The following is a 24,167-nucleotide window of genomic DNA, read 5'->3' on the forward strand; positions in this document are numbered from 1 at the left end:
ATATAAAAATTATTATGTCGGACACATACTATATAATTAACCTACGTTAGCTTGTAAACTTTGTAATATAATTATATTTGTGATCGATCTCAAATATTTATTAGAGAAAGAGATAGATAATAGATGGAGGGAGGTATGAGCGGAGTATATGGCGGTGGAGACGGCGGAAGCTTCCCGTACCACCATCATCAAACGTTAGAAGGCGGTGTTTTGATGTCGAGGGACCCCAAACCACGTCTACGGTGGACTCCTGATCTTCATGAACGTTTTGTTGATGCTGTTACCAAGCTTGGTGGTCCTGAAAGTATGTTATATTTCCCTCTCTTTCACTTTTTTTCTTTACATGCATTTAATTTATGAAAATCCGATATTTCAAAAGTTAAATTTTGTTGTAATTTGGAAAAATAATTGGAGGAAAATGATTTATGCAACTCTAGGAAAAATATTCAAATATTTTCTTATCTTAGAATTTTATTATAAGGTTTAGGTTAATTTACATATGTGATTGCTGAAATTGATCTATGAACTAGGTAGCTAGTATTTGCAAACATTAGAGTTAGCCATTTTTATAAGATCATCAAATCACAAAATTATTGGAATTAATTTTTGAAACTTTTATGTTTGATGGGATATGAATGTCTTTAAGCCGATCAATTAACTAATCGACTAATTTAGAAATCTAGATGGAATTAATAATTGCATTTTTGACAAATTAGTAGCTTTAATTTAATAGGCATTGAATTAGAAGATTAATTATTATTACACTATAATTATTGGATTATTTTCCTTTTTTTTTAGATATTTTAATTATTCTAGTCCTTCTAATTCTATATTTAATTACTTATTCTCTCTGTTCCAATTTACTTGCAACATTTTAACTGGACACACTTACCGATGCACATGTTTGACCGTTGATATTTTTTTATTATATATTTATAAAAGCTATAAAAAGTTTATATTAAGAGACAATACATTAAAATAGACCCAACAACATCTTACATGACTACATTAACTTTCATATAATAGCTAAAAAGGATGGTCAAAGTAAAATGTATGAATAGTGCAAAAAGTCAAAATGTTGCGAGTAATTTGGAACAGAGGGAGTATTTATTTCTCTGTATTATTATTACTATTAATATGCATGTTTCATTGTTTTGGGAACCAAATTCCTACATACATTACTTTAATTAATCGGTACAGTATAATGTTGGAGCATCAACTAATTAACTGTCCAAAAGTTACAGCAGTTAATATGTGCAATTGTGAATGCAACAAAATAATAATAATAATAATACAAGGCTATAAACAAGTTTATTAATTGTCAGTGTTATGTTGGAGCATTATTTAGGGTAAACTAGAACCCAAACATGTCAATATATATCATCAACTCTTCTCATGATGTACTTGGGTGTTTTATAGTTTTTACATTTGCTGATTAAAAATATCTCCAAATTGGAAAGAAATATGTGAATGTACTATGCACACGGCATACCACTAAAGTATAAATATGCTCCTACAAATTATGTACTCGTACTACTAATTGTATTTAAGCTGATTTCGGGCATGTTCAACAATAAATTTTGATAGAAAGTAGTAATTCCTAGTACTTGATTGAGTAAAAAATGATTAACACTGAACTACTGAATGTCTGAATGTAAGGGTTTTTTTTTTTTTTTTTTTTTTTTTTTTTTTTTTTTTTTACAAGCATATTTACTTATTTAGCATGCATTAGTTATCTAGAGACTACAGTAGTTTTTGGCAAAAGTGGCCTAAATTAACGGCTTCTGTGTAGAGTTTGCAAAAGCTAGATAAAATCCAACATAACTAAATTCTATTTTTTGGATTTTTTTTTTTTAATTATGTACGGAGTATTGCTGATGATGAACAACTATTACATTTGAAAACTAACTTGAACAACTATCAAGTACTCTATATATGTAGTACAATTATCTATATATAACCAGTCGATCGTATAGTATTTTGTGTTTCATACAACAATCGTTATTAATTTTAATTTGTCCATGTGAGCACATGCGTTAAAAATGATCTATAGGATACAACCGGTTCAATGACGAATATTTTTAATTCGATCAAAAGTTAACGTTTAGTAGAATCATTGGCAAGTATGGCAACTACCACAACACCAAATAGATACAATCATACAAATAACTAATTTTGTCAAGCATACCCTTTTATAACATACGGTTGTAATATTTGGTTATCTTATTTTGGCCAAGCCAATGATTTAGCTAGTTAGACTATTTAGAAGCTAATTAAGATAAGTGAAGCTTTCGGCTTTGATATAATAATGCTACTAATATAAATAATTAAACATTGGTTATGTTCGTTAAATGAATTGATGTGGTGGTTTTGTTGTGATTATATTAATAAAAGAGAAATGAATTTATCCCAAAAGAGGAACATAAACAAGTGGAGTTGATTTGGAAAAAAAACCTAATTAAGATATAAAGAAGACACTTTATAATTGGAGTAGTTGAACATGTCTGCACCAAGAATTTCAGCATTTGTGATTTCAGGCGTACACGTATACTTAAGCTTCTAACCTTGTCTTAATCTTAATTATTTTTTAAACTTTGCCCAACACTTGGAACCTTAGCAATTTAGCTAAGCGTTATTTAGCATTTCATGAGTGTTTTATTTTTAATTACTATTAGCAGTATAGCATAAGTACGTATGCATTAAGGGCCTGTTCTCTTCAGCTTATTTTCAGTTCATCAGTTCAGTTCAATTCTTAATTTCCTTCTCTCATAAAATATTCAATTCAATTCAGCTCAGCTCAATTCAGTAAATAAGAATAGACCCTAAGCTTCTACAATAATTTATATAGTAGTATATATTTAGTTTAGTTTTCACTGGGGGTAGTTTGAATGATCATATTTTATACTAGGTACATGAAAATGATTTGTAGAGTTGTATGATATCAAGTACCACAAATTAAAAAAGGAGGTAGTATGCTACGAGTCATAATAGTAAAGATATGTAACGTAACCAAGCATGCTGCATACTTATTGGTAGAGTTGGTAGGAAACTCACCTTATGACTTTGAGGTCACAAATTTGAGCTCCACTAACAACAAATGCTTGAGAATAGGTGAGCTAGGCCCCCTCTACTCTCAAGCTAGCGTTAAGACTTAAGAGCAATGCATTCATGCATAATATGATTAGAGTGCTTATAATTATTTATTTCCTATTGATGTCTAACTTGATCGAATTAAAATTTGTAGAGGCAACTCCTAAGTCAGTGTTGAAGTTGATGGGATTAAAAGGGTTGACATTGTATCATTTAAAGAGCCATTTACAGGTATTTCATTATCATTTCACTCATTAATAATTCATTTTTCATAAATTTGTCCTAAATTAATCTGTCAATTTACTCACTAATTGTTGCTAATTATGTGTAGAAATACAGGCTTGGACAACAGTCTAAGAAACAAAATAGTTCTGAAGGGAAAACAGATTCCACTAGTAAGCTTCATTTACTACGTTTAATTATTTTTGAAATCAAATAAACATGCCATTATAATTTATATATTTCACACATACATTTAAATTATACTTAGCTTGTACGTACTATACTTTTGCATGAATTAATTTTCTTGTGATTTTAATTATGCAATTAAATTATTTTCTTGAAGATCCGAGAAATTCATACTCAAGATATAGCCTTCACTGCTCAGAGGCAAGTACTAGTGGTACAGGCCACGGTTCATCAAGTGGAAGTTACGATCTAGGGTATGTGTATATATAGTGAATAATTGATCATTCTTAAAAAAATGCACTTTTAAATTGTTACAATTTGAAACAATGGAAGTACTAATAGTCTATTCGTATGATTTGAACAGAGATATTCCAATCACGGAGGCACTAAGAAGTCAACTCGAAATACAGACCAAATTACAAGATCAATTAGAGGTGCATGTTTTGTTATCAAATCTTAAAACAAATACGAGTAATAATTAAGGGCCTGTTTACTTCAGCTTAATTTCAATTCAGTTCAGCTTCAATCAGTTCAGTTCAGTTCAGTTTCTAATTTCCTTTTCTCATAAAATATTCATTTCAACTCAGTTCAGTTCACTTCATTTCAGTAAATGTGAACAGGCCCTAAGTAAAACATTAATTTTAAGGTTAAAATATAGAAAAGTACATATTCTAATTAACAACTATTTTTTTGACAGGTTCAGCAAAAATTACGAACAAGGATAGATGCACAAGAAAAGTACTTACAAGCAATATTATGCAAAGCACAACAAGGCATTTCTGTTGATATGAGTTGCCCTAGTAGTAACAATAATAGTTGTAACAATAATGATGATAATAATCTAAGTAATCAAGAAAGTCTAATGTTTAGTGAACATGTTAATAGTAAGGAGATCAAATCAATTTTTGATCAAATTTATCCTGATCATCGTCGGTCCGAAGGCGATCATCAAGATCACAAGGGAGATTTATTGAAGATTAAGCATGAAGCAGGTGCATCAGGAAATTATTGTTCCTTGCAATTGAACTTAAACAATGGTAGTGGTACTAATAACCATGGTTATGACTTTGGTGGTGCACATGGGGCTGAATTTGAAGCCAAATTGCTTACTTATAGAAGATAATAACAACAATTTGACCAAAGTTTAGCCTCCTAATTATTACTTTAATTTGTTAATGATGTATAGGTATGATTCTAATTATTAATTAAATATACAAATGGTTTGGATTTTTTTTTATTATATTAATTTTTTCTTTTGACGTTTTTACATTTTGTCCATATACATATTTACGAACGAGCATTTTCATGCTCATGTTCTAGATTATTGTTATGCAAGTTATAACGATTGTTCAAAATTGATATGATTGGACTATTAAACTAACGGCTTAAAAGTAAGATCGAGTTCAACATTGATCAATCTTGAATGTGAGCTCATCAATGAGACTTATGAGAGTAATACAAGTATTAGGCACAGGAACATTACCCCTTCGATTTACGGTAGTCAATCCTCTAGTTTCAACCATACCAGGCCAACTAATTAATTTATTATAGGCTATTATATTTGTTCACTATTTTCTAAATCACCAAAGTGAGCAAATTCAATTTGCAAATCTATGAGAATTTTTTTCAGTCCTCACTTGACAAACCTCAAATCCTTTAATGGACTCAATCCTCATTATTATTCTTGCCGACTAAGGTCAGGCTTATCTTAGCCTAACATTCTAATAAGTTGTCAATTCGTTTCTAAAGTTACTGTTTTAATACTTTGAGTTACTTTTTAAAATTACACCATACTCGTAATTACAAAAATTGAAGAAATAAATAAAAAGTGCATGAACATACCTAAGCTGGTTTTTTGACCCGACCTAACAAGTCCGATGGTTAAACATATTAACATATTAATCATACAAGACTCCCCTAAAAGGGTTAAAGGGCTAGAACTCAACTAGAAGGGAGCCTAAACCTCTTCCCTCTTCCCTCTTCCCTCTTCCCAACTTCTCTCTCTAGGGTTTAAACCTCAACACTTTACTACTACTTCCAACTCTCAAATTTGAATTTTCCCCCAAAATTTCTTCTGAAATCACTTAACAATGGCGGCTAATTACATGTTTTACAGAGCCACTGCAACAAAAATCATCATCTCTTCCCAATTCTTTAACCCTTTAACCAAAATCCCTTCTTTTCAAACTCCATTTTCATGCCAATTGCTCAGGTATATTCACACTTCATTGTTTGAAAATGCATTTTACAGAAATCCCAGAAAAAACTCAAGGAATCTGTCAACATTCCCTGATTATAATCTCCAAAATGCCGCTTTTGGGGCTGATTCTCGCGTCCCTGCTACTATTATCACTGGCTTTCTTGGCTCTGGCAAGGTATTTATATCTCTCTTCTTAATCTAATTTTTATTTGTTAATTTGGTATAATATAAGATTACCCACTTCATAATTATATTGTTGCTTGATGATTTGCCTAACTATGTTATTTTTAGAGGCTTAAGTATTATGGGTTGAAGTAAATTTATGAAATTTTTTCCTTAAATCTCTTTTGATTTTGAGAGTTGTCAAGGTAAAAAAAGTTTGGGAATTTAATATTGATTATAATTATTGCGATTATATTGTAATTTAAGTTGTTGGTTTTGAATTTGGAATGCAAGTTTCTACAATTATTTGGGAATGTTGCTGTTATTTCATATGTTTATAAGATTGTCTTGCTTGGTGTTATTTTGGCAGACTACTTTGCTGAATCACATTCTAACAGCTGAGCATGGGAAGCGCATCGCTGTCATTGAAAATGAGGTATTAAAACATATGCCTCTTGGACTTATTGATTAATAGATGGTTCTATTAGTTGTGTACTCTCATACTACAAGAACCTGCATTTAGAATTTGTTACCCTTTTTTGAGTTACTTTCACATAGTGATTCGGCCTCCAAGTACTAGATATCAACCAATGTCCAATAATTGAATTATATGAAGCAACAATGATACACCAGATAATCAATCGATATTAGAAGTAGTTGCAACAACAATGACAACAAGAAGCAAAGGCCATATGGATTTGGGTACCATTGAGTATCTTTTGATTTATGCTTTCATAAGACTATACAGCACACGGTGAGTATATATCTCTTGCACTTGTTCTATTACGACAGCAATTTTAAACCATTTGGCTAGTAGTAATTGAGAAGACTGAAATATGAAGAGAAAAGTTTCGATGATAAGTAGCCAAAATGATATCAACCTTAGAAGATGTATTTAGATATATACTATCCAAACTCCTTTTTACCTTTCATCAAAACTAGAGTACTGAATAAATGTAAAAGAATCACTAGTGCAGTTAACTCTAACTATTTTTTAAATGGACTAATATTGCAATGACCTAGAGAGCATTCATGTTAAGCAGGAATTGCTACATTTATCTATTGACTTGTCATTTCCCTGGATAATCCTTGTATCCATCTCTTTGGACAATCTTTTTATTTTTTTTATTTTTTTTATTTTTTATTTTTTTTTATTAGAAAGCTGTAACATTTTCATTAATAATGTTTGTAACTTTGTTCCCTTTGTTAAATTATAGAGGGTATGTTGCTATGTAGTATTCCGTGATTCTTACAAATGACCACAGAGGCACATATGCTCTCATCTGAAAAACTGATCATCGCAGTGTTCTGTTAGCTAACTCTTATTTTGTGTATCCAGTTTGGGGAGGTAGACATTGATGGTTCTTTGGTTGCTAGTCACTCGTCTTCTAATGAAGATGACATTGTTATGGTCAATAATGGCTGTTTGTGTTGTACTGTGCGTGGCGATCTTGTGAAAATGCTGCTGGAACTAGTTAAGGAGAGGCGAGACAAATTCGATCACATAATCATTGAGACTACAGGTACTTCTTGCCATGTTTTTTACATTATCTTTTTTGCTTCAGCCCGCATCTCAACAAATATGATTGATTTCCTTAAGTATCTCTTATGATTTAAATAAATATGTACTCCGTAATAGTTAGTCTATTCCCACCTTTTGTCACTAAGCTGAAGTTAAATCTAATCAAATTTAGTTCCGTATATTTAGAAAGTGGAACTATATGAATCATGCCTTTAGGCATAAACAATGGATTGTGATGCTATGCTAACCTCTTAGATCTATGTAGTGGGACAAGTAGGGCTAAGTTGTAAAATCAATATATAGAAGGTCATGACAATTGTATTCACAAGGTTGGAAAAGGGAAAGGAAATTCCAATGTGATAATGATTTTCTTAATATGAATTGCAACATAAATCTAAATTCTTTTGTTAAATTAAGAACCTATGTTGTCTAAGCAACTCTTAGCCTCTTAGGACACAACTGCTCCTATTGAAGAATTTATTCTGGTCTTCTATTTGTCAACCCATATAATTTATTCTTTGTTTTTCTTATCTAAATAGATAATTTTCTGTGGCTTTCACAGAGATTTATTCAGGTCTTTCTGTCTTTTTACCTTATTAGGTGGGGTTAGAGGAAAAAAGTAGCAGCATGCTTCCTGTGCTTGATTATCAAAATTTTCAGTTTCCTAGATTGCAAAGTCATTAATATTTAACTACTGACCTTCATGGCTTACATTTCTCAATCAGGTCTTGCAAAACCAGGTCCAGTAATTGAGACATTTTGCAGTGATGAGATGGTCTCACGTTATGTAAAGCTAGATGGAGTTGTAACGATGGTAGATTCTAAACATGCCACAAGACATTTGAATGAAGTTAAACCAAGATTTGTTGTGAATGAGTCTGTAGAACAAGTTGCTTATGCAGACCGGATTATTATAAATAAGGTACTTTGTGAAGCTTTGCTACTTGTTCAGCAACTATTCTGTAACTTTATTTATAGCTTTGACAATGAAAGGTTTGTATCCTTGTGCTGCAAATACTCATTTATCATAATTGTAATGACTTTGCAGACTGATTTGGTTTCCGAGGCTGACTTGGAAGTGTTGACAAAGAAAATCAGGGTAGGCTTTCTACTCTGATTTCTCATTAGTCTTTTTACTTGAACATTTTATACAGTAGTGAGAGAACATTTCTTTCTTGTTGTCCTCTTTAGTAGTGTAACCATTGCTTCATACTCATGATTCCAAGGATTTTGCAATATTGGCTAGCATTATGCAGAGATAATGCAAGATTGTCATACCTCAAAATAATATCTGTTGATATTCTGGAAGTTTTGAGGAAGTTAGGAAGTTCTTATTACAGAGTTAGAGTTCTTAATTGCTGTTGCGCTGTGTTGCGTTGCAATGAAGTAAGACTGGTCTAGGGAAAAGCTTCTGTTTTTTACATTTTATAACTGTTATTTTTTGTCACTTTGAATTAAACAGTAATTGGTTCGATTATGTCACATTTCCTTCAGGATTAACTGGTGAGGATATTGTTTCAAAGCCAGGAAAGGCTATACAGTTAAATAGTTAATGCCCTTTGTAGGGATCTTATATTGAGATGAACTCACTCTATCTATTGTATTCTTTGTCTCTTCTGCAGCATATAAATGGAATGACACAAATACAACACGCAAAATATGGAGCTGTTGACATCAACTTTGTTCTAGGAGTAGGTGGATATGATCTTGACAGGTCAGGTTTTGTTTGCAGTCTGTGATCCTTATGATTTATGAGTCATACTTCAGAGTTGAGACTTGCTAGTGCTGTTTGTAACTACAGTTACTCAGATGCAACTTCAATATTTTGTCATCTTTTTATCTTATGCTCATAGAGGATTAGTTAAGTATGATAATTAATTGTCATTTGGAGCAAGCAACGTGATATTTTTCCCGTCTTGGAATTTGCAGGGTTGAATCTGCTGTCCAATCAGATGATTCACATTGTGCTAGTCATGAACATAAAAAGGGACATGGTGAGGAACTTTTTTATTTTTCTGTCATTTATCAATGTTTTGGTCATTTCTCTCTCTGCATAAGATTCTAATTCTGGAAGCTGGTATTTGTTGCTGCCTCTACTATGGTAGATTAACAACTTTCGTCTCTACTATTAGTCGTTAACCTTTATCTTACATCACTGCTTCTTTCCAATTTTAATAGTTGATGTATCTGTAGCACGAATGCATGATATGTGGTAAATATTTATGAAAGTTTGTTTACAGTTACACAGCTCATTGGTGATTTTTAGTGTGGTATAATCTGTAGCTTGCACTACTCTGCAAGGCTTGCAGAGATCTTTTGTTGGCATGAGCCGCATGATATCCTTGGTTTCTGGTAAAAATCATTGGGGGTTACTGATGATCCATGATTCGATATTGGAAACATTAGAGTTCAAAGTTGTTGAAAGCCTAGCCTGTTATATAGATTTGTATTGCAAATTAACATTAGTTGTACTATGTTAGTAAGGGTTTATATAGCCGACCCCACTTATGGGATTAAGGCTTTGATTGATTGATTGATTGTACTATGTTAGTTAGCTTCATGACTAAGGTTGGACATAAGTATGTGTCTAGGTGTCAGATTAAGCCATTTTAGGAGTATTTTGAACATATACAGCTGTGTATGAGGGGTCAAGTGTCCATACCCATGCAAGATTGTCTCTCTGTCAATATAACCAAGGGCACTTCGGTTGAAATGAAGTGTTGAACATGGTAAGAGACATAGAAGTTGTATTGGAAATACATGAGGAATTATGGTCTAGCAAAGCACACATAGTGTTGGTGAGGGATATAATGTTAAGTTTTTAACTTTCCAAGCCTAAGGAACTCAAAGTAAATTTATGGAATTTTTTTTTTTTCCATATACGTAGTATATAATTCTCCTGTGCTATATTTACATCCGTGGTTTCATCTTACTACTGCTATGGATGATCTACAAGTAAAATAGTAATTGCAAATCTAATTTTCCTCTGTTTTGTTGACTGTAACAGAGCATCACCAGGGTCATCATCATGATCATACTCATGATTCTGCTGTGTCTAGTGTGAGCATTGTTTCAGAAGGAACTATTGATCTTGATGAGGTAACTAGTTATGCTCTCTTCTCAATTTGGTAATTGTTTATGAAAAACTGTAAGAGGGATTACTCATACATAATAATAAAGTAATGAGTAATCAGTGTTTTTTTTTTTTTTTTTTTTTTTGTTTTTTTTTGTTTTTTTTTTGAAAGAACCGTTAGACGGGCAATGAGTAATCAGTGTTTATTAGTGAATATTATCTTGAAATAGGTGGCCTTCTTAAATTTCAACTTTTCAAAGCATAAAACAACAATTTTAGTGCTGTTCATTGATCAGAACCTTAGTGCCAATTTATCTCGAGAATCTTAGTGTTTAAAATTGAGCTTCTTTGTGATTAGCTTGATGATTGGCTCGAAAGACTGATCGAGGAAAAGGGAGAAGACTTGTACAGATACAAGGGAGTCTTATCAGTCAACGGATCTGATGAGCGCTATGTTCTACAGGTATTTGACCATAAATTTCTTCCTGTATTTTAGTTTTTGGTCATCATTGCACAATTGTTGAACCTTAGGTTTATGGTGGTGGTTCTTCAGGGTGTTCACACTATGTTAGATGGTTGCCCGGGAAAAACATGGACTCCGGATGAAAAGAGGATAAACAAACTGGTTTTTATTGGACGTGATTTGGATGAAACAATGCTAAGAAAGGGATTCAAAGGATGTTTGGTATGACAAATTACCTGCTCGCTTTCAATTGATAATTGCAGCTAATTGTATAGGGTAGATATTATGACATGAGAGACCCATGAGGGATATACACCAACTGTAAATTATTTCACCGAATATTTTTGGAGTTGTGAGGCCGGTTGGATGGTTTGTAGGTCGACTGAATAGATTTGGTCGGAGGGAATTCAGTTCGTATCTTATCTCTATAATGAATATACCATTCAATTTCAAGTCTTCTAGTGTATATCATTGACATTTTTGTAATCAAGTTGGCTTAATTTAATGAGTTTGAAGGCTTCAAACGTTTCGTTCTTGGTACATTTCACATTTTCTCGTTTCTGTTTCGTTATCACGTTTTCATTGCTGTTTCGAATTCTAATGATATACGGAGTATTATACATTTATACGAGTGCTTAATTATTTGTGTCTTAAATTACATTTTATTATATCCTGAAGAATATGACTTGTGAAAACAACTTTATCATTGCATTATTAGATTTTCGTCACATTTGATTCCTTTTCCCCAAAAATCTTGCGTTGATATCTTTCATTATTATTATAGTGCATTCATAATTTAGTGGATGTTCACTAAATTGTTGAAGAACCTTGTCACTTCTTTACTTCAATAACTGCAAATAGAATGTCTAAATTCTGAAATGTTAACAATAAAATGATTTCATATACATCAATCATAAAGACTGTCACCTCTATACCAGGGCTCTGATATCATGTTAAATTTCTGAACAATATGAAATGGGCTTGGACAACGCGAATAAGGAAGAGGAGAGTTTGATTAATAAACAAGGGTTAGGAGCTTTCATACTAAAACCGATTGGCAATAGTAGGAGCTACTCCTCTACCTTAGAAAGTGAAACCATCTCTCCCCTTTCTCCAATGTAGAACACTCACAAGTGGGCAACAATGGATTTCAACACCCACCGAAATATTATGATGAGACATATGTCATCTGAACCCCCATATGAGAACAAGATTTTTTTCACGACCAATGCCCTTCTTAGATTTTACCTTGGAAAGAGCTTAGATGTTAGAATTGATGAATGTAATGCTTGTCAGTTTGTGTATGTGTGTTGAGTTGAAGTTTCCTAAAAAGGTTAACGAGTCCTCTTTAGGAAGTTGGATAAGTGCATAAACAGCTGCACCAACAACAGCACTCAAGGGTGGAGCTACCATGTACCGTATTCCATGGTACCATCCTGTTGCTATCGCCGGTCCTGGCCGGGTTCATCGACGCACCTGTCATTGGCCGACAACATTTTACAATAGGTAATAAATTAATTTTCAAGTACACTAGCTAACTGACCGTTTCTCACTGTTTGAAAGAGAATGGTCAGTTAGTGAACTTGAAAGTAGTATACAATAATGTAGCAAGGGATTAACTTGCTATGGACGAAGATGTAACAAATGAATATAGGTTATAAAGCTGCATTTTAGTTTTAAATCTAATACAAATGGCTAAATTTATGACATGAATGAAGAACATTGATGAATATATGTTACAAAAGCTGCATTTTAAATGATTTTGAGAATGGGTTGTTAATCTATGACATGAATGAAGAATTTTTTTTTGACGAGGACATAAATGAAGAATATTGATGAACAATTTTAATATTGTGATTTTTATTTATAATTTCGAAATTTAAATAATATTATAAAAATAGTTTTTAATAATTTATAATTATGTATTTCTTAAAAAAAATACATATTAAAAAGAATACATAAAAAAAAATACAATTTTAATACATTATGGATATTAAAAATAATTCAAAATGAAAATAAAAATACTAAACACAAGCCAATCAGATTTCGCCACATCCACGTATTGTAGTGCCTTTTTTTTAAGAATGACATTGTAGATTTTTTTATGCACCAAGGTTACATTTATTAGTGCTCTTACAGGCTTGGCACTCTGGTTGAGTACGAAAACATCTTGTATCCAAACAACACCAGCAATTTCCAAAAGTACAATGTTTTTGTGTGCAAAAAATAGTCTCTGGTACTACAATTTTCCTGCTCATCAACTTCACTGATCCAAATTCATTTTCAGCGTTATCACCTACATGCATGCATAAAGTAGGGTAAGAATTAATTATAATAATATAACATATGCTATATTACTTTTTAAATTAAATCTAGAAATTCATGATATTAAACAATCCCTAAGCAAAACAATTACATTGCTAAGATTATAACCACTCAAATGTGCATAAATAAATTGGTATAGAAACCTAAGCTAGTAGGCACTCAAACAAACACGAATAATTTTATTTTTATTTTTATTTTATTTTATTTTTTTATTTTATTTTATTTTTATTTGATGCAATCACGAATAAATAGTTGCGTAACTTACAATTTGCAAACATCAATAGAAAGACAACAATGACAGAAGAAAAAATGGTTTTTGATGCCATTATGTTTGCTATAATTTGAATAAAGAGTAAATAGTATTCGTGCGTTTTTTTTTTTTTCAATTGTTATTGTGTATTATTGAGTACTGTCATGGGTTTAACTAGAATTATTTATAGGTGCATATTTGTTAGGAATATTAGGACAATATTTCGTGATATATCTTGATTTATGGTTTCCTTGTTTATATTTCGTGTATCTTTTAATTTTATCCCATATTTTTTGGGTGAAAAGCTTTGTATGCTATATATTGATGAATGGAAAAGAAGAAGGGCTTACCAATTTCTACCTGGTATGATATATATATCTTGATTGATTGATTGTTTTTTTATTTATAGGATTATTAGATTGGTACAAGAATATATTTGGTGTCCCGTCAAATATATATATATATATATATATATATATAGTGTATCTTTTGATTTTATACCATATTTTTGGGTGTGAAAAGCTTTGTATGCTACTATATGTTAATGAATGGAAGCTTTGTATTTAAATGTAAGGATGAATGAGGATTGTATCTATACAATGAGACTTGCTTTACATAAAATCTAAACTAAACTTCTAAAATATTAAATTGTTCATTATAACTATTATCATAACATCGATAATAAAGAATTAAAGATTGTCACCTCTTAGCAGTATGACAAAGTGACAAACTATGCTAATCACCCTCAAGAGATAACAAATCACCCCAAAATTAATACGTAGTATATCCCACCAAAATATTATGATGAGACCAATGTCACCTGAACCCCATCTGAGAGCATGATTTTTTTACAAGACCAATGCCCTTCTAGATTTTACCTTGGGAAGAGCTTAGAAGTTAGAATTGATGAATGTAATGCTTGTTAGTTTGTGTGGTGTTAAGTTGAAGTTTCCTAAAGTTAATCAGTCCTCTTTGGGAAGCTTGATAAGTGCATAAACAGCTGCACCAGCAACAGCACCCAAGGGTGGAGCCACCATGTATATCCATATTCCACGGTACCTTCCTGTTGCTATGGCCGGTCCTAGTGTCCTAGCCGGGTTCATCGATGCACCTGTCATTGGCCTGCAACATTTTACGTATCAGCTATTATTTACATAGGCTTTGCGTGTGTTTAAATTCAGTTCAATTTAGTTTAGTTATTGTTGTGACGATACATGCACGTGTGTAGTAGCAAGGTGTTAACTTTGTGGGTTTATTTTAAAGTTGTACCATATTTTTTTTACATTTTGTACCAAGTGTAAATTAATTTTGTAAGAGCTTGTATAATTAAAAAAAACTCACCCTATAATGAGTATGTCAAGCATGACAGCACCACCAATTGCAACACCCGCTAAGTCGCCAACCTATATTGTAGCATAACGTGTTTAAATGATACGCATAACGTGTTTAAATGATAACATCAGAGTTTAATTTCCCCTCGAGAGGAGGGTTTATTTCCTAAAAAGGAACAGAACTAAACCGAAAAAAAATACTTACAGCCATATGGTCAGTCGCGACAGCGATAATAACAAACATGAGGATAAAAGTAGCAACAAACTCCAACAAAAAAGCTTGTCCAAAAGTAACAGAAGGCATGGTAACACCACCAGACATAAAAGGGTGATAAGCAGCCTTAAGCAAGAAAGAAGCAGAAATAGAACCAAGAATTTCAGCAAAAATGAAAATGGGTACTTGGGCCCAAGGAAAATGTCCAAGGGCTGCATAAGCTAGTGTTACAGCTGGGTTTAGATGGGCCTTAGAAATGTGCCCAATTGATAAAACTAGTATCAAAACTGCAAGCCCAGAACATGCTGCATTTCCTATTAATGTTTCAATTCCACTCATTTTTTGGTCTACTATTGGCCCTGCTGCTGCTGCAAATACCAATATGAATGTCCCCACAAATTCTGCACCAGCCTGTTAAAAAAAAAAATTACTTTAATTATAAATCTCCGTTTTTAGTTTTAACGTGCTTGTGAATGTATAATTTTTAATCCTAATAAATATCTCTGATCATAGATATGTATATAAATATAAATACATAATTATGTGAAATATAAATTCAGATTAATCTAATAAGGTTTTATATAACTGTAATTCACCCAACTCATAAATTAACAATGCTGATCAAATGGAAAAATGTGAAAAGTGTAAAATTTCACTTGTCGACTAAAAGAGAATGAAAGAAGTAAATAAAATGAAATTTAATACTCCCCTCTGTCCCCTAATTTTTGCCCCAATGGGAATGTTGTTACCTTACAAGAAATAAATAAACTTAGGATATAAGAAGAAACAATATATACCTTTTTAAGAAGTGAAATTTGGGTTAGCTTGCTGCTTGATTTCTTTAACGAGGGCTGACTCGTCGGTGGTTGATTGGCGGCGGGTGGTGTAGGTGTTAGTAGTGGTGGCAACGGGGTTACATTACTTGTCGACATTTTAAGACAGTTGTGAACTTAATTTGTACTTTGTAGCCTTGAAATTCTGTTTTATAATTAGCTTCTTGTATATTTGGCTAAGGCTCTTTACATATTACTGTGTGTCTATGTCTATACTTAGGATTTCTCTGTATATATGTATATTACGGTGCTTTGACTTGCTCAAATTGGAAGGCATGATTGATATCAACTGTCTAAATTATAAATTTGAAGTTTTCTTGGTCAACTTATGATTATTTTTTTCTTAATACATCTTGTAGCCGTGCAAAATTGTCACTATTTTAGCACGAAGTTAAGTAAATTATTTGTTGATCGATCAAACATTTATTCTGAGAGTCTGAGATAGAGGAGTTTGATTGATCTATGTAAGCATGTTATGATATGCCAAAATTTAACCCCGTTTTGACAATAATAACAAGGAAAAATTGTTAAAAATAATACAAATTTTAAGCAATTTGCCAAAAATAAGTCAAACTTTTAATAATTTTTTCGATGTTATGCATTTAATTTTTGTTATTAATATGCAATTAGTTTCCTATAAACCTTTACACTCTCATTAGTTAAATTTTATAATGAACCAAGATAATGACTATGTATCATTACATACTTGAAATAGTCAAATTCTACAATAATACAGTTAATACTCCACATCATGTGCATGATAACATGAGTATAAGTTTCTAATTTTATGTTAAAGAAACGCTTTGCGTGTAAATGTCCAACAACTGCTAAATATGAAACGTTTCTTTCATGATATCCAAATTAGGATCTCTATTTTTAATACTTGTGCATATTTCATTTTGGACTCTTACGAGCTAACAACTAGTTTGATATACAGACATACAATAGACGTTGATTTTATTAAAAAAATATTATATATAGAAATCTGACTAATGATTATGTATATGCAAGGGCCTGAACTTCATCTCATATTGTAATTTTTTTTTTTTTTATACGCCGTACATTTGTCAACAAGTTTCATAATCTATTTCACATATTGACAAAAGCATACTCACTCAAGAATATGTCAAGTTAATTAACTAATAGAGGATTTCTAAAGATAGTTAATTGCATGTTAATTTGCCGTCAATGCAATGGATCTACATTTTGATTTGCTTGCTTGTTCATTTATGTTGATTCAAAACGTTTTTTAGAATGATATATCTTGACAAAAGAAACGTTTCTTTTAGTGCCAGCAATTTGGAACTTCCTTTGACACGTTTATGTTTATTTACTAAAAAAACGTTTCGGGAGTTCATGTTATATTGGATGCTAAAATTTCTTATTCTGAAGTATTTATATGATGTTCTAGAAGACTATTCACCGATTGCATTTCTGATTTCTGCCTACCATTTCATACATATTTGCAAATTAGTCCTAGAACCTATTAAAAATATCCTTCTAAACAACAAATGCCTAGGAAATTTTTGGAATATAAATGTATTATCTCCTTTAACTTTTAGTTGTAACTTTAAAATATTTTATATCTCACAAATAATAATTCAAACTTGCAACTAAAAATTAATGGGAAAGTATAAATTTTCATTTTACATTTTTTTAAAAATAAAAGATATAAAATTAGTGATGCTTATAGATTATGGACACGTATGCACGATGTTTAATTAAAGTTAATAAGTAACAATGGAATAAAAGTGCATATGTAAAGTAATCTTTGTTTGAAGGGAAATCTTGTTTGTCTTTATCATTCTACCTTGTTGCATATAATTTTGTATAAGTATAATTTTCCCATTTATAATCGATAATTATTATGTTCATTTCAAAAGACATTTCTTCTATGCACTAATTTGCCTTCCTTTTCAGAATTATTCCATCTCAAGATAGAATGGAAAACAATTGACCTTTCACTCTTTTGAAATACTAGCTAGTATTAAAGATGGGCATCGTGCCGTACCGGGCAGTGCCAAATTTTGGCACACCCCAACCCCACTGCACGGCACGGCCTACGTGCCTGGTGGGCCCTGTCGTGCCGGGCTACGGACCAACCCGTAATTTTATTTTTTTTAAAATATATACATATATTTAAAAAAAAAAACTGATTTATTATGTTATAAATAATTAAATAAGTTTATATAAATTAATCGATTTATATGAACTTATTTAATTAAGTTTATTTATATAAACTTAATTAAATATATTAATATAAATAAACTTAATTAAATAAGTTTATATAAATAAAGTTATTCATTTATTAATTAAATAAGTTTATTTAATTAAATAAGTTTATATAAATAAGTTTCTATAAGTAAACTTAATTAATTAAGTTTTATTTGGGCATGGGCCGTGCCGGCGTGCCGACGACCATGCCGCCTGTCGTGCCCGTGCCGGATTTCAATTTTTTGTTCACGGCACGGCCCGTGCCCATCTTTAGCTAGTATACATATTTAGGGGGTGTTTGGTTCATATAATTAAGGTATAGGGTATGGGTTTAGAATGGTTTAAACCCATACCTTATGTTTGTTTTATGATTTTAAAAGTTTCAAACTCATACCTCAAATCTCCAAGGTATGAGGTTTAGAAATCTTGGAGGGGAGGTGGGTTTGACTCATTCTCATACTTTTAGGTATCAAATAAAAGAAAAAAATAGCATTCCATAATCATACCAAACATATGGTATTAAGAATCAAGTTCCAAACCCATACCACTATGGTTTCATTCCTGATTCCAACCCTATACCAGTTTGCAAACCAAACGCCCCCTTATATATGTACCCTTTATCTCTAATTTGCTACTCTTAGCTTGTTAGTATTTAATAACCATTAGTAAATTAAAATTTGCTAGGCAAACAATAAAATGTAGACAAACATATAATCACAATTCATAACTACTCCACATATATTTTGGGTAATAAGAATTTTTCCAAGAATACAAAACACTAATCACAATGATAATCAAACCAAAAAAAAAAAAAATTACATGCACACTCCAAAAGTAACTTCTTTGATGATTGTCACTTGTCAAATAAAATAGTAGGCGACTTACGTGACCAATTTAAAATTTAAAATTAAGTGATGATGATTTATTAACATTATCATACATTACAATGTAGCCAATTTAAATTCTAGTGGATCAATAATCGGAAGTAACATCTATGCACAACAATACAAATGATACAGAAGTAAGGAAAGTAAGGCAAGGGACGGGGCACATTCCTACACTAGTAGGTTTCCTCCGTGCCCGGCCACCTGCCACCTACTCGGACATATTCTCGTGTGTGTGTAACACAGTGTTGGATTGTGTACGACATTTGATCCTTTCCGGCTTAGCGGCTAAAACTCTTAGCACGTTGCGGTGATCCTTCACTCACATCTTCCTTTATCTTGATCAGTGAATATATGCCTGCTCCAAGAATGGCTCCAAAGGGTGGTGCCAACATGTATATCCATATTCCATGATACCTTCCCGCTGCTATGGCCGGTCCTAGTGTCCTCGCCGGATTCATTGAACCACCGGTACTTGGCCTACAAATTAAGTATCAACATTATCATGGATGTCACCTAAATTAATTTGTTAACCTCTTTAAATAACACTCAAAAAGCCCGATTTAATTTAGAATTATATCTCGTCTATATCACTGTCTTTATTTGTGACACTGCTGCATGTGCCCAAAAGGCCAAAATAACAGAATTGCGACAATTTTCAATGTAGTTACCCAATGAGAAGTATGTCAAGGAGGATGGTACTTCCAATTGCAAGGCCCGCCAACTCACCCACCTACAAAAATTGTTACATCATATATTAATTAAATTTGTTTGGTTTGCAATATCACGTGATCCTATATTATATTATAATAAATTAGTATATATGACTATTATTTCCGAAAAATAACACAACTTACAGCACGTGTATCAGTCGCAACAGCCGTGATGACGAACATGAGGAAGAAAGTTGCAACAAGCTCTAGCAAAAACGCCTGTCCAAAGCTAGTAGATGGCACAGTACCACCACCCAACATAAAAGGGTGATAACCAAGTTTAAGCAAGAAAGCAGCTGAAATCCCTCCAATGAATTGGGCCACAATGTAAATGGGCACTTCGGCCCATGAAAAATGTTTAAGGGCCGCAAAAGCAAGAGTAACAGCAGGGTTAATATGGGCCCCAGAAATGTGTCCAATAGAAAGGATAACAATCATAGCAGCAAGCCCAGAACATGCTGCATTTCCTAATAAAGATTCAGCTCCGTCGAATTTTTGGTTGACTATGGGCCCACCTGCCGCTGAAAATACTAGTATGAATGTTCCAACAAATTCTGCTCCTGCCTGAATATTAATTTAATTTTACAACATATAATGTATGAAAATAAAGTACAAGTATAATCTGGAATAATCAATAATCAATGTAACATGTCATGGAAACGTAAAATCTTATGTATTAGACAACAACCATGTGCGAAGAATTTATTGATACGGAGTATAAAATAATTTTATTAAGAAAAATAAGTTATAATCAGTAGCGTAAAAATTAACCTAAGCGAAAAGAGCTAGAATGGCCTTGTATCTCAAATTCAAAATTTTGAAGGTGTTCGAAGAAGGTCGTATGTTTTTGTAAAAACCCTCATGATTTCATGTTATAAGTTCATTATGATATTAACTATGCAGTATATATCATAGTACGTTGTGATTACACATTTCTATACATTTGAAAGTTTATGCTTCGTATATTGATAAATCAATTCATCAAAAGCTAAGTTAGCGATAAACATGTACTGCTACGCATGAAAATATATTGATGCATACGTATCACATGAACTCGTATATACTTTCATAGCCTTAGGTGCACGATGTAAATACAACCAAATTAATTGATGTCAATAAGCTAAATTAATTAAAGTGTTGGACGGAGGCGGTATTTATGATTTATGATCAAATAACGTTTATATCATTATTCTTTAATGTACGACTCTCTAAAAACGAGGGTTAATCGTGAAAAAGCTTAATTATGTGAGCCGATATCCTTTGGTATTGATTTATATGGTGAATATAATTAATCAAGCATTATACAAATAAACATACCTTTTGCACAAGTGAGATCCTGGCATCCTTAGAGCTGAACGACTTAATCAACGGCCGATCACTTACAGATGCCGGTGTTGCTGACGGCGACATCTCATTGTTCATCGGCATTTTCTCCTTAATTTCAGCTAGTTTTTCTATTTGATTACCTTAATTATTATTCAAAAAATGTAGTACGTAAACTTTATCTTTCTTTTGTTGAACTTAACACAATAACACTCTTTTACGTATGATCAATAGATCTTAGTTTGATCAAGATGTTGTATCAATAATTCTCTCTCTTTCTCTATTTATATTTGTAAAGATTTAAGCTAAGGTTCCTTAAATTAGCCATTCAAAGGTATTCATGCACGATCCATGCATACATGAAATTTACTCCAAATTAGGAATGAAATTATATATTTTTTCGATTGGTCCGATTTCAATTTTATTTATTTAATTCCTTTACCCTAACTTCGTGGCTCATAAAAGTGCCAAGCTAAGCAATGCAAGAATGGTGGAAGAATTTATAAGTCATTATCATATACAAAGTAGAATCTATTTGAAGTCATCATCAATTCATACATTACATACTAGATAGTATAATACTCATATATGATAATTAATTACTTTAAAATTTCCTAAGTGATCATTTAGGAAAAATGTAAATATAACAGAGCTAATGTATCATGGTTACATTTAAAGGTGAATTGATGTACAAATTTAATTTATTAACACCAAATTAAATTAACACGACATACGTGTATATGTATGATTTACGTACTCTTAAGAGTGTTAGATCGATCCCAATATTAAATTTAGCATAGCCTTACATTTGGAAAAAGGAAAAATGTTATTCTCACTATATTTCTCAAAATTTTAACATCTAATTAATTAAGTGTGCTTTGACAAAAAAAATAACAATAAAAAATAAAATAAAATAAGTGTGCTAAAAAATACTCCGTATTAATAAGTTTCACACTAGCTAGTTCTAACACTTTTGCTCCTTTGAGATTATTTGACTCCTTTTGATGATGTATGCATTTATTAGTTTAAAGTATATTGATATATTCCTATATCTTCTCTTAGTGAAGTAGACACAAATATTCCTTTCATTTGAGATTTCAAATTATATTATTTATGCTAAATTGGAGTACTTTTCATGCTTTTTTTTTTTTTTTTTTTTTTTTTGGCTTCTCAAAACTACCTAGCAAGTTAGTTTAAATGTTCACTTCATTGCTTCACAAAAATGTTTTTATGAAAAAAATGTGGTCGATTCTATAACAGATCAGGTTGAAGTATGTAAAATATTTTTATTGATTTTTCTCAAAGTATTCTTTTATCATATCATATAACTAATATATAAAGCTAAATTTTTAGCCAGGTCACGAGGCAGCGACACTTGGCATTCTAACTTTTCACCAAGTGTCGCGCCACGTTGGATAGATTTAAATAGACTTCCTAAAATTAAAAAAAAAAAAAATTAGTTTAGAATTCTATTTGGATAGAATTTTAGGATAAAATTGTTAGTTTAGAGTTTTATTTTCGATAAAATACCAATATTTCAAATGTACAAACTGAATTATAATTTTATTCAAAAAAAAAAAAAAATTAGATTATAATTCTAAAAAATTATCATATAAATCTATTTTTTATATCATAATATTTTTTTTGAGCGAAGGAATTAGTTTAAAGCGTAAAACATCCATTTATAATATATACAAATCGGTTAAAATAATATACTTCACAATCTAATAAAATTTATTACTATATAGACCCGTCAATTAAGGTCGGGTCATGAGTCATCTCGGATTAAGTCACTTCAGGTTACGAGTCAAGAAATGTTCAACCCTTGCCCAAAGTTTTGGGTTTGGGTCAACCCAACGAGCTTTGAACATTTATTTTATTTAATTTATTTTTTGCTAATTTTTTTTTATTTTTTTAATGTATTATACTAAATCGAAAATTTCCACCAACATTATTCTTAGTCATTACATACCTACTAGATAGCTAATCGTAACAAAAGTACATCAATTCCTAACTAATTTTATATTAATTATTATATATTTTAAAATTTGATATAGAATGAAAATTTATCTTAAAATTCAATAAACAATCCGGGCATCGCACGGGGCACAAAACTAGTATTAAAATAATTACATTGATAGTGTAATACGAGGTACTTGTATGATAAATTCTATCTACTCCGTAATATTGTAACAATTGACTATAAACAGATAATAGGAAGCCCTTCTATTAATGAAAGTTCAATTTAAATAACCATATTTTCTAAAGAAAATGAAACTTATTCAATCTTGATGTCAATGTTGACCTTGATAACTTGATTACATATTATTTATTTTAATGGAATGAGCGTGAACAGCGTGATAATTGAAGATGTAGTATGAAATCAACCATCGTTTTCATGTTTAAGCAAATTCCATGTGACATATGGAGTGATATTGGAAGAAATCTTTCAAATTTTACAAAATTATTATTCCTTATCTTTTCCTCGTGTTTCCTTCACTACGTTATCCAATTTACATCTGATTAATTGCCATTATTACAAATGAATGTTGGCCATAAATCTCATTTTTTTCCTATGAATACTTGTAGAGGTGGTAAATTGGTTGTTTATATCCGGTTCAAATTTTTATAATATGATAATGTATGTTATATTTGACCAATGAGCAATTCAATTAATTTTTACTCTAACTTTTTATGTACTATAATAATTATGTCCTATTAATTTTAATAAGAGTTAAGCATATATAAAGGACCTTAACTTTTACTTTTTTTACCGTTAAAGACCTCTTATTTTTATTTTCACTGTTAAGGACCTATTGACACTTTTCCGGTGAAACTTAACCACACTAGTTAAATTAGTGGGTCCTTTTTAGTTAAATTTTAATACTTTATTATTATTAAATGTAAATAAATGGCAATTTAATTAAATTTTTTGGAGAAAACAAAATTTTATCATATTGACCCCCAAATTTACATACGAGTATCGGGAACAATTACAAGACTGGCGCCAACCTATCTTCTCTCTCTTACTCCTAAACTTCTTTGCAGCGTTTCTAGTGTGAAAGCCTCCATTTTTACAAGAATTTGAAGGGTTTGCAGCAAATTTCATCTAGAAATTGAAGGTAAGACATTAGATAATCAATTTCTGTGTTTTTATTACAT

At 31.4% G+C, this 24,167-nt stretch overlaps 4 protein-coding genes across 4 annotated transcripts; 2 read left to right on the forward strand and 2 right to left on the reverse strand.

Annotated features, from left to right (window-relative positions):
• The first annotated feature begins 123 nt into the window (after positions 1–123).
• On the forward strand, positions 124–3,980 carry LOC145567002 (myb family transcription factor PHL11-like). The gene is made up of 5 exons (XM_081626241.1): positions 124–304; positions 3,245–3,321; positions 3,422–3,485; positions 3,656–3,752; positions 3,863–3,980. Exons 1-5 carry the CDS (start codon positions 124–126, stop codon positions 3,978–3,980), a joined length of 537 nt encoding a protein of 178 aa, XP_081482367.1.
• A 1,485-nt stretch (positions 3,981–5,465) lies between these two features.
• Positions 5,466–11,371, forward strand: LOC145569452 (uncharacterized). The gene is made up of 10 exons (XM_081628794.1): positions 5,466–5,873; positions 6,231–6,296; positions 7,200–7,383; positions 8,108–8,304; positions 8,431–8,481; positions 9,005–9,096; positions 9,312–9,376; positions 10,390–10,481; positions 10,814–10,918; positions 11,009–11,371. The coding sequence occupies exons 1-10, from the start codon at positions 5,589–5,591 to the stop codon at positions 11,144–11,146; spliced, it is 1,275 nt and encodes a 424-aa protein (XP_081484920.1). The 5' UTR covers positions 5,466–5,588; the 3' UTR covers positions 11,147–11,371.
• A 3,084-nt stretch (positions 11,372–14,455) lies between these two features.
• Positions 14,456–15,970, reverse strand: LOC145567003 (putative aquaporin NIP5-1). The gene is made up of 4 exons (XM_081626242.1): positions 15,836–15,970; positions 15,030–15,449; positions 14,835–14,896; positions 14,456–14,615 (listed from the first exon to the last, which is right to left on the reverse strand). Exons 1-4 carry the CDS (start codon positions 15,968–15,970, stop codon positions 14,456–14,458), a joined length of 777 nt encoding a protein of 258 aa, XP_081482368.1.
• Positions 15,971–19,250: 3,280 nt separating this feature from the next.
• LOC145569453 (putative aquaporin NIP5-1) lies at positions 19,251–21,240 on the reverse strand. The gene is made up of 4 exons (XM_081628795.1): positions 21,000–21,240; positions 19,827–20,246; positions 19,641–19,702; positions 19,251–19,449 (listed from the first exon to the last, which is right to left on the reverse strand). The coding sequence occupies exons 1-4, from the start codon at positions 21,108–21,110 to the stop codon at positions 19,251–19,253; spliced, it is 792 nt and encodes a 263-aa protein (XP_081484921.1). The 5' UTR covers positions 21,111–21,240.
• Positions 21,241–24,167: the final 2,927 nt, after the last annotated feature.

Source organism: Chenopodium album, chromosome 11, assembly GCF_948465745.1.
Source record: "Chenopodium album chromosome 11, dcCheAlbu1.1, whole genome shotgun sequence".
Taxonomy (NCBI): domain Eukaryota; kingdom Viridiplantae; phylum Streptophyta; class Magnoliopsida; order Caryophyllales; family Amaranthaceae; genus Chenopodium; species Chenopodium album.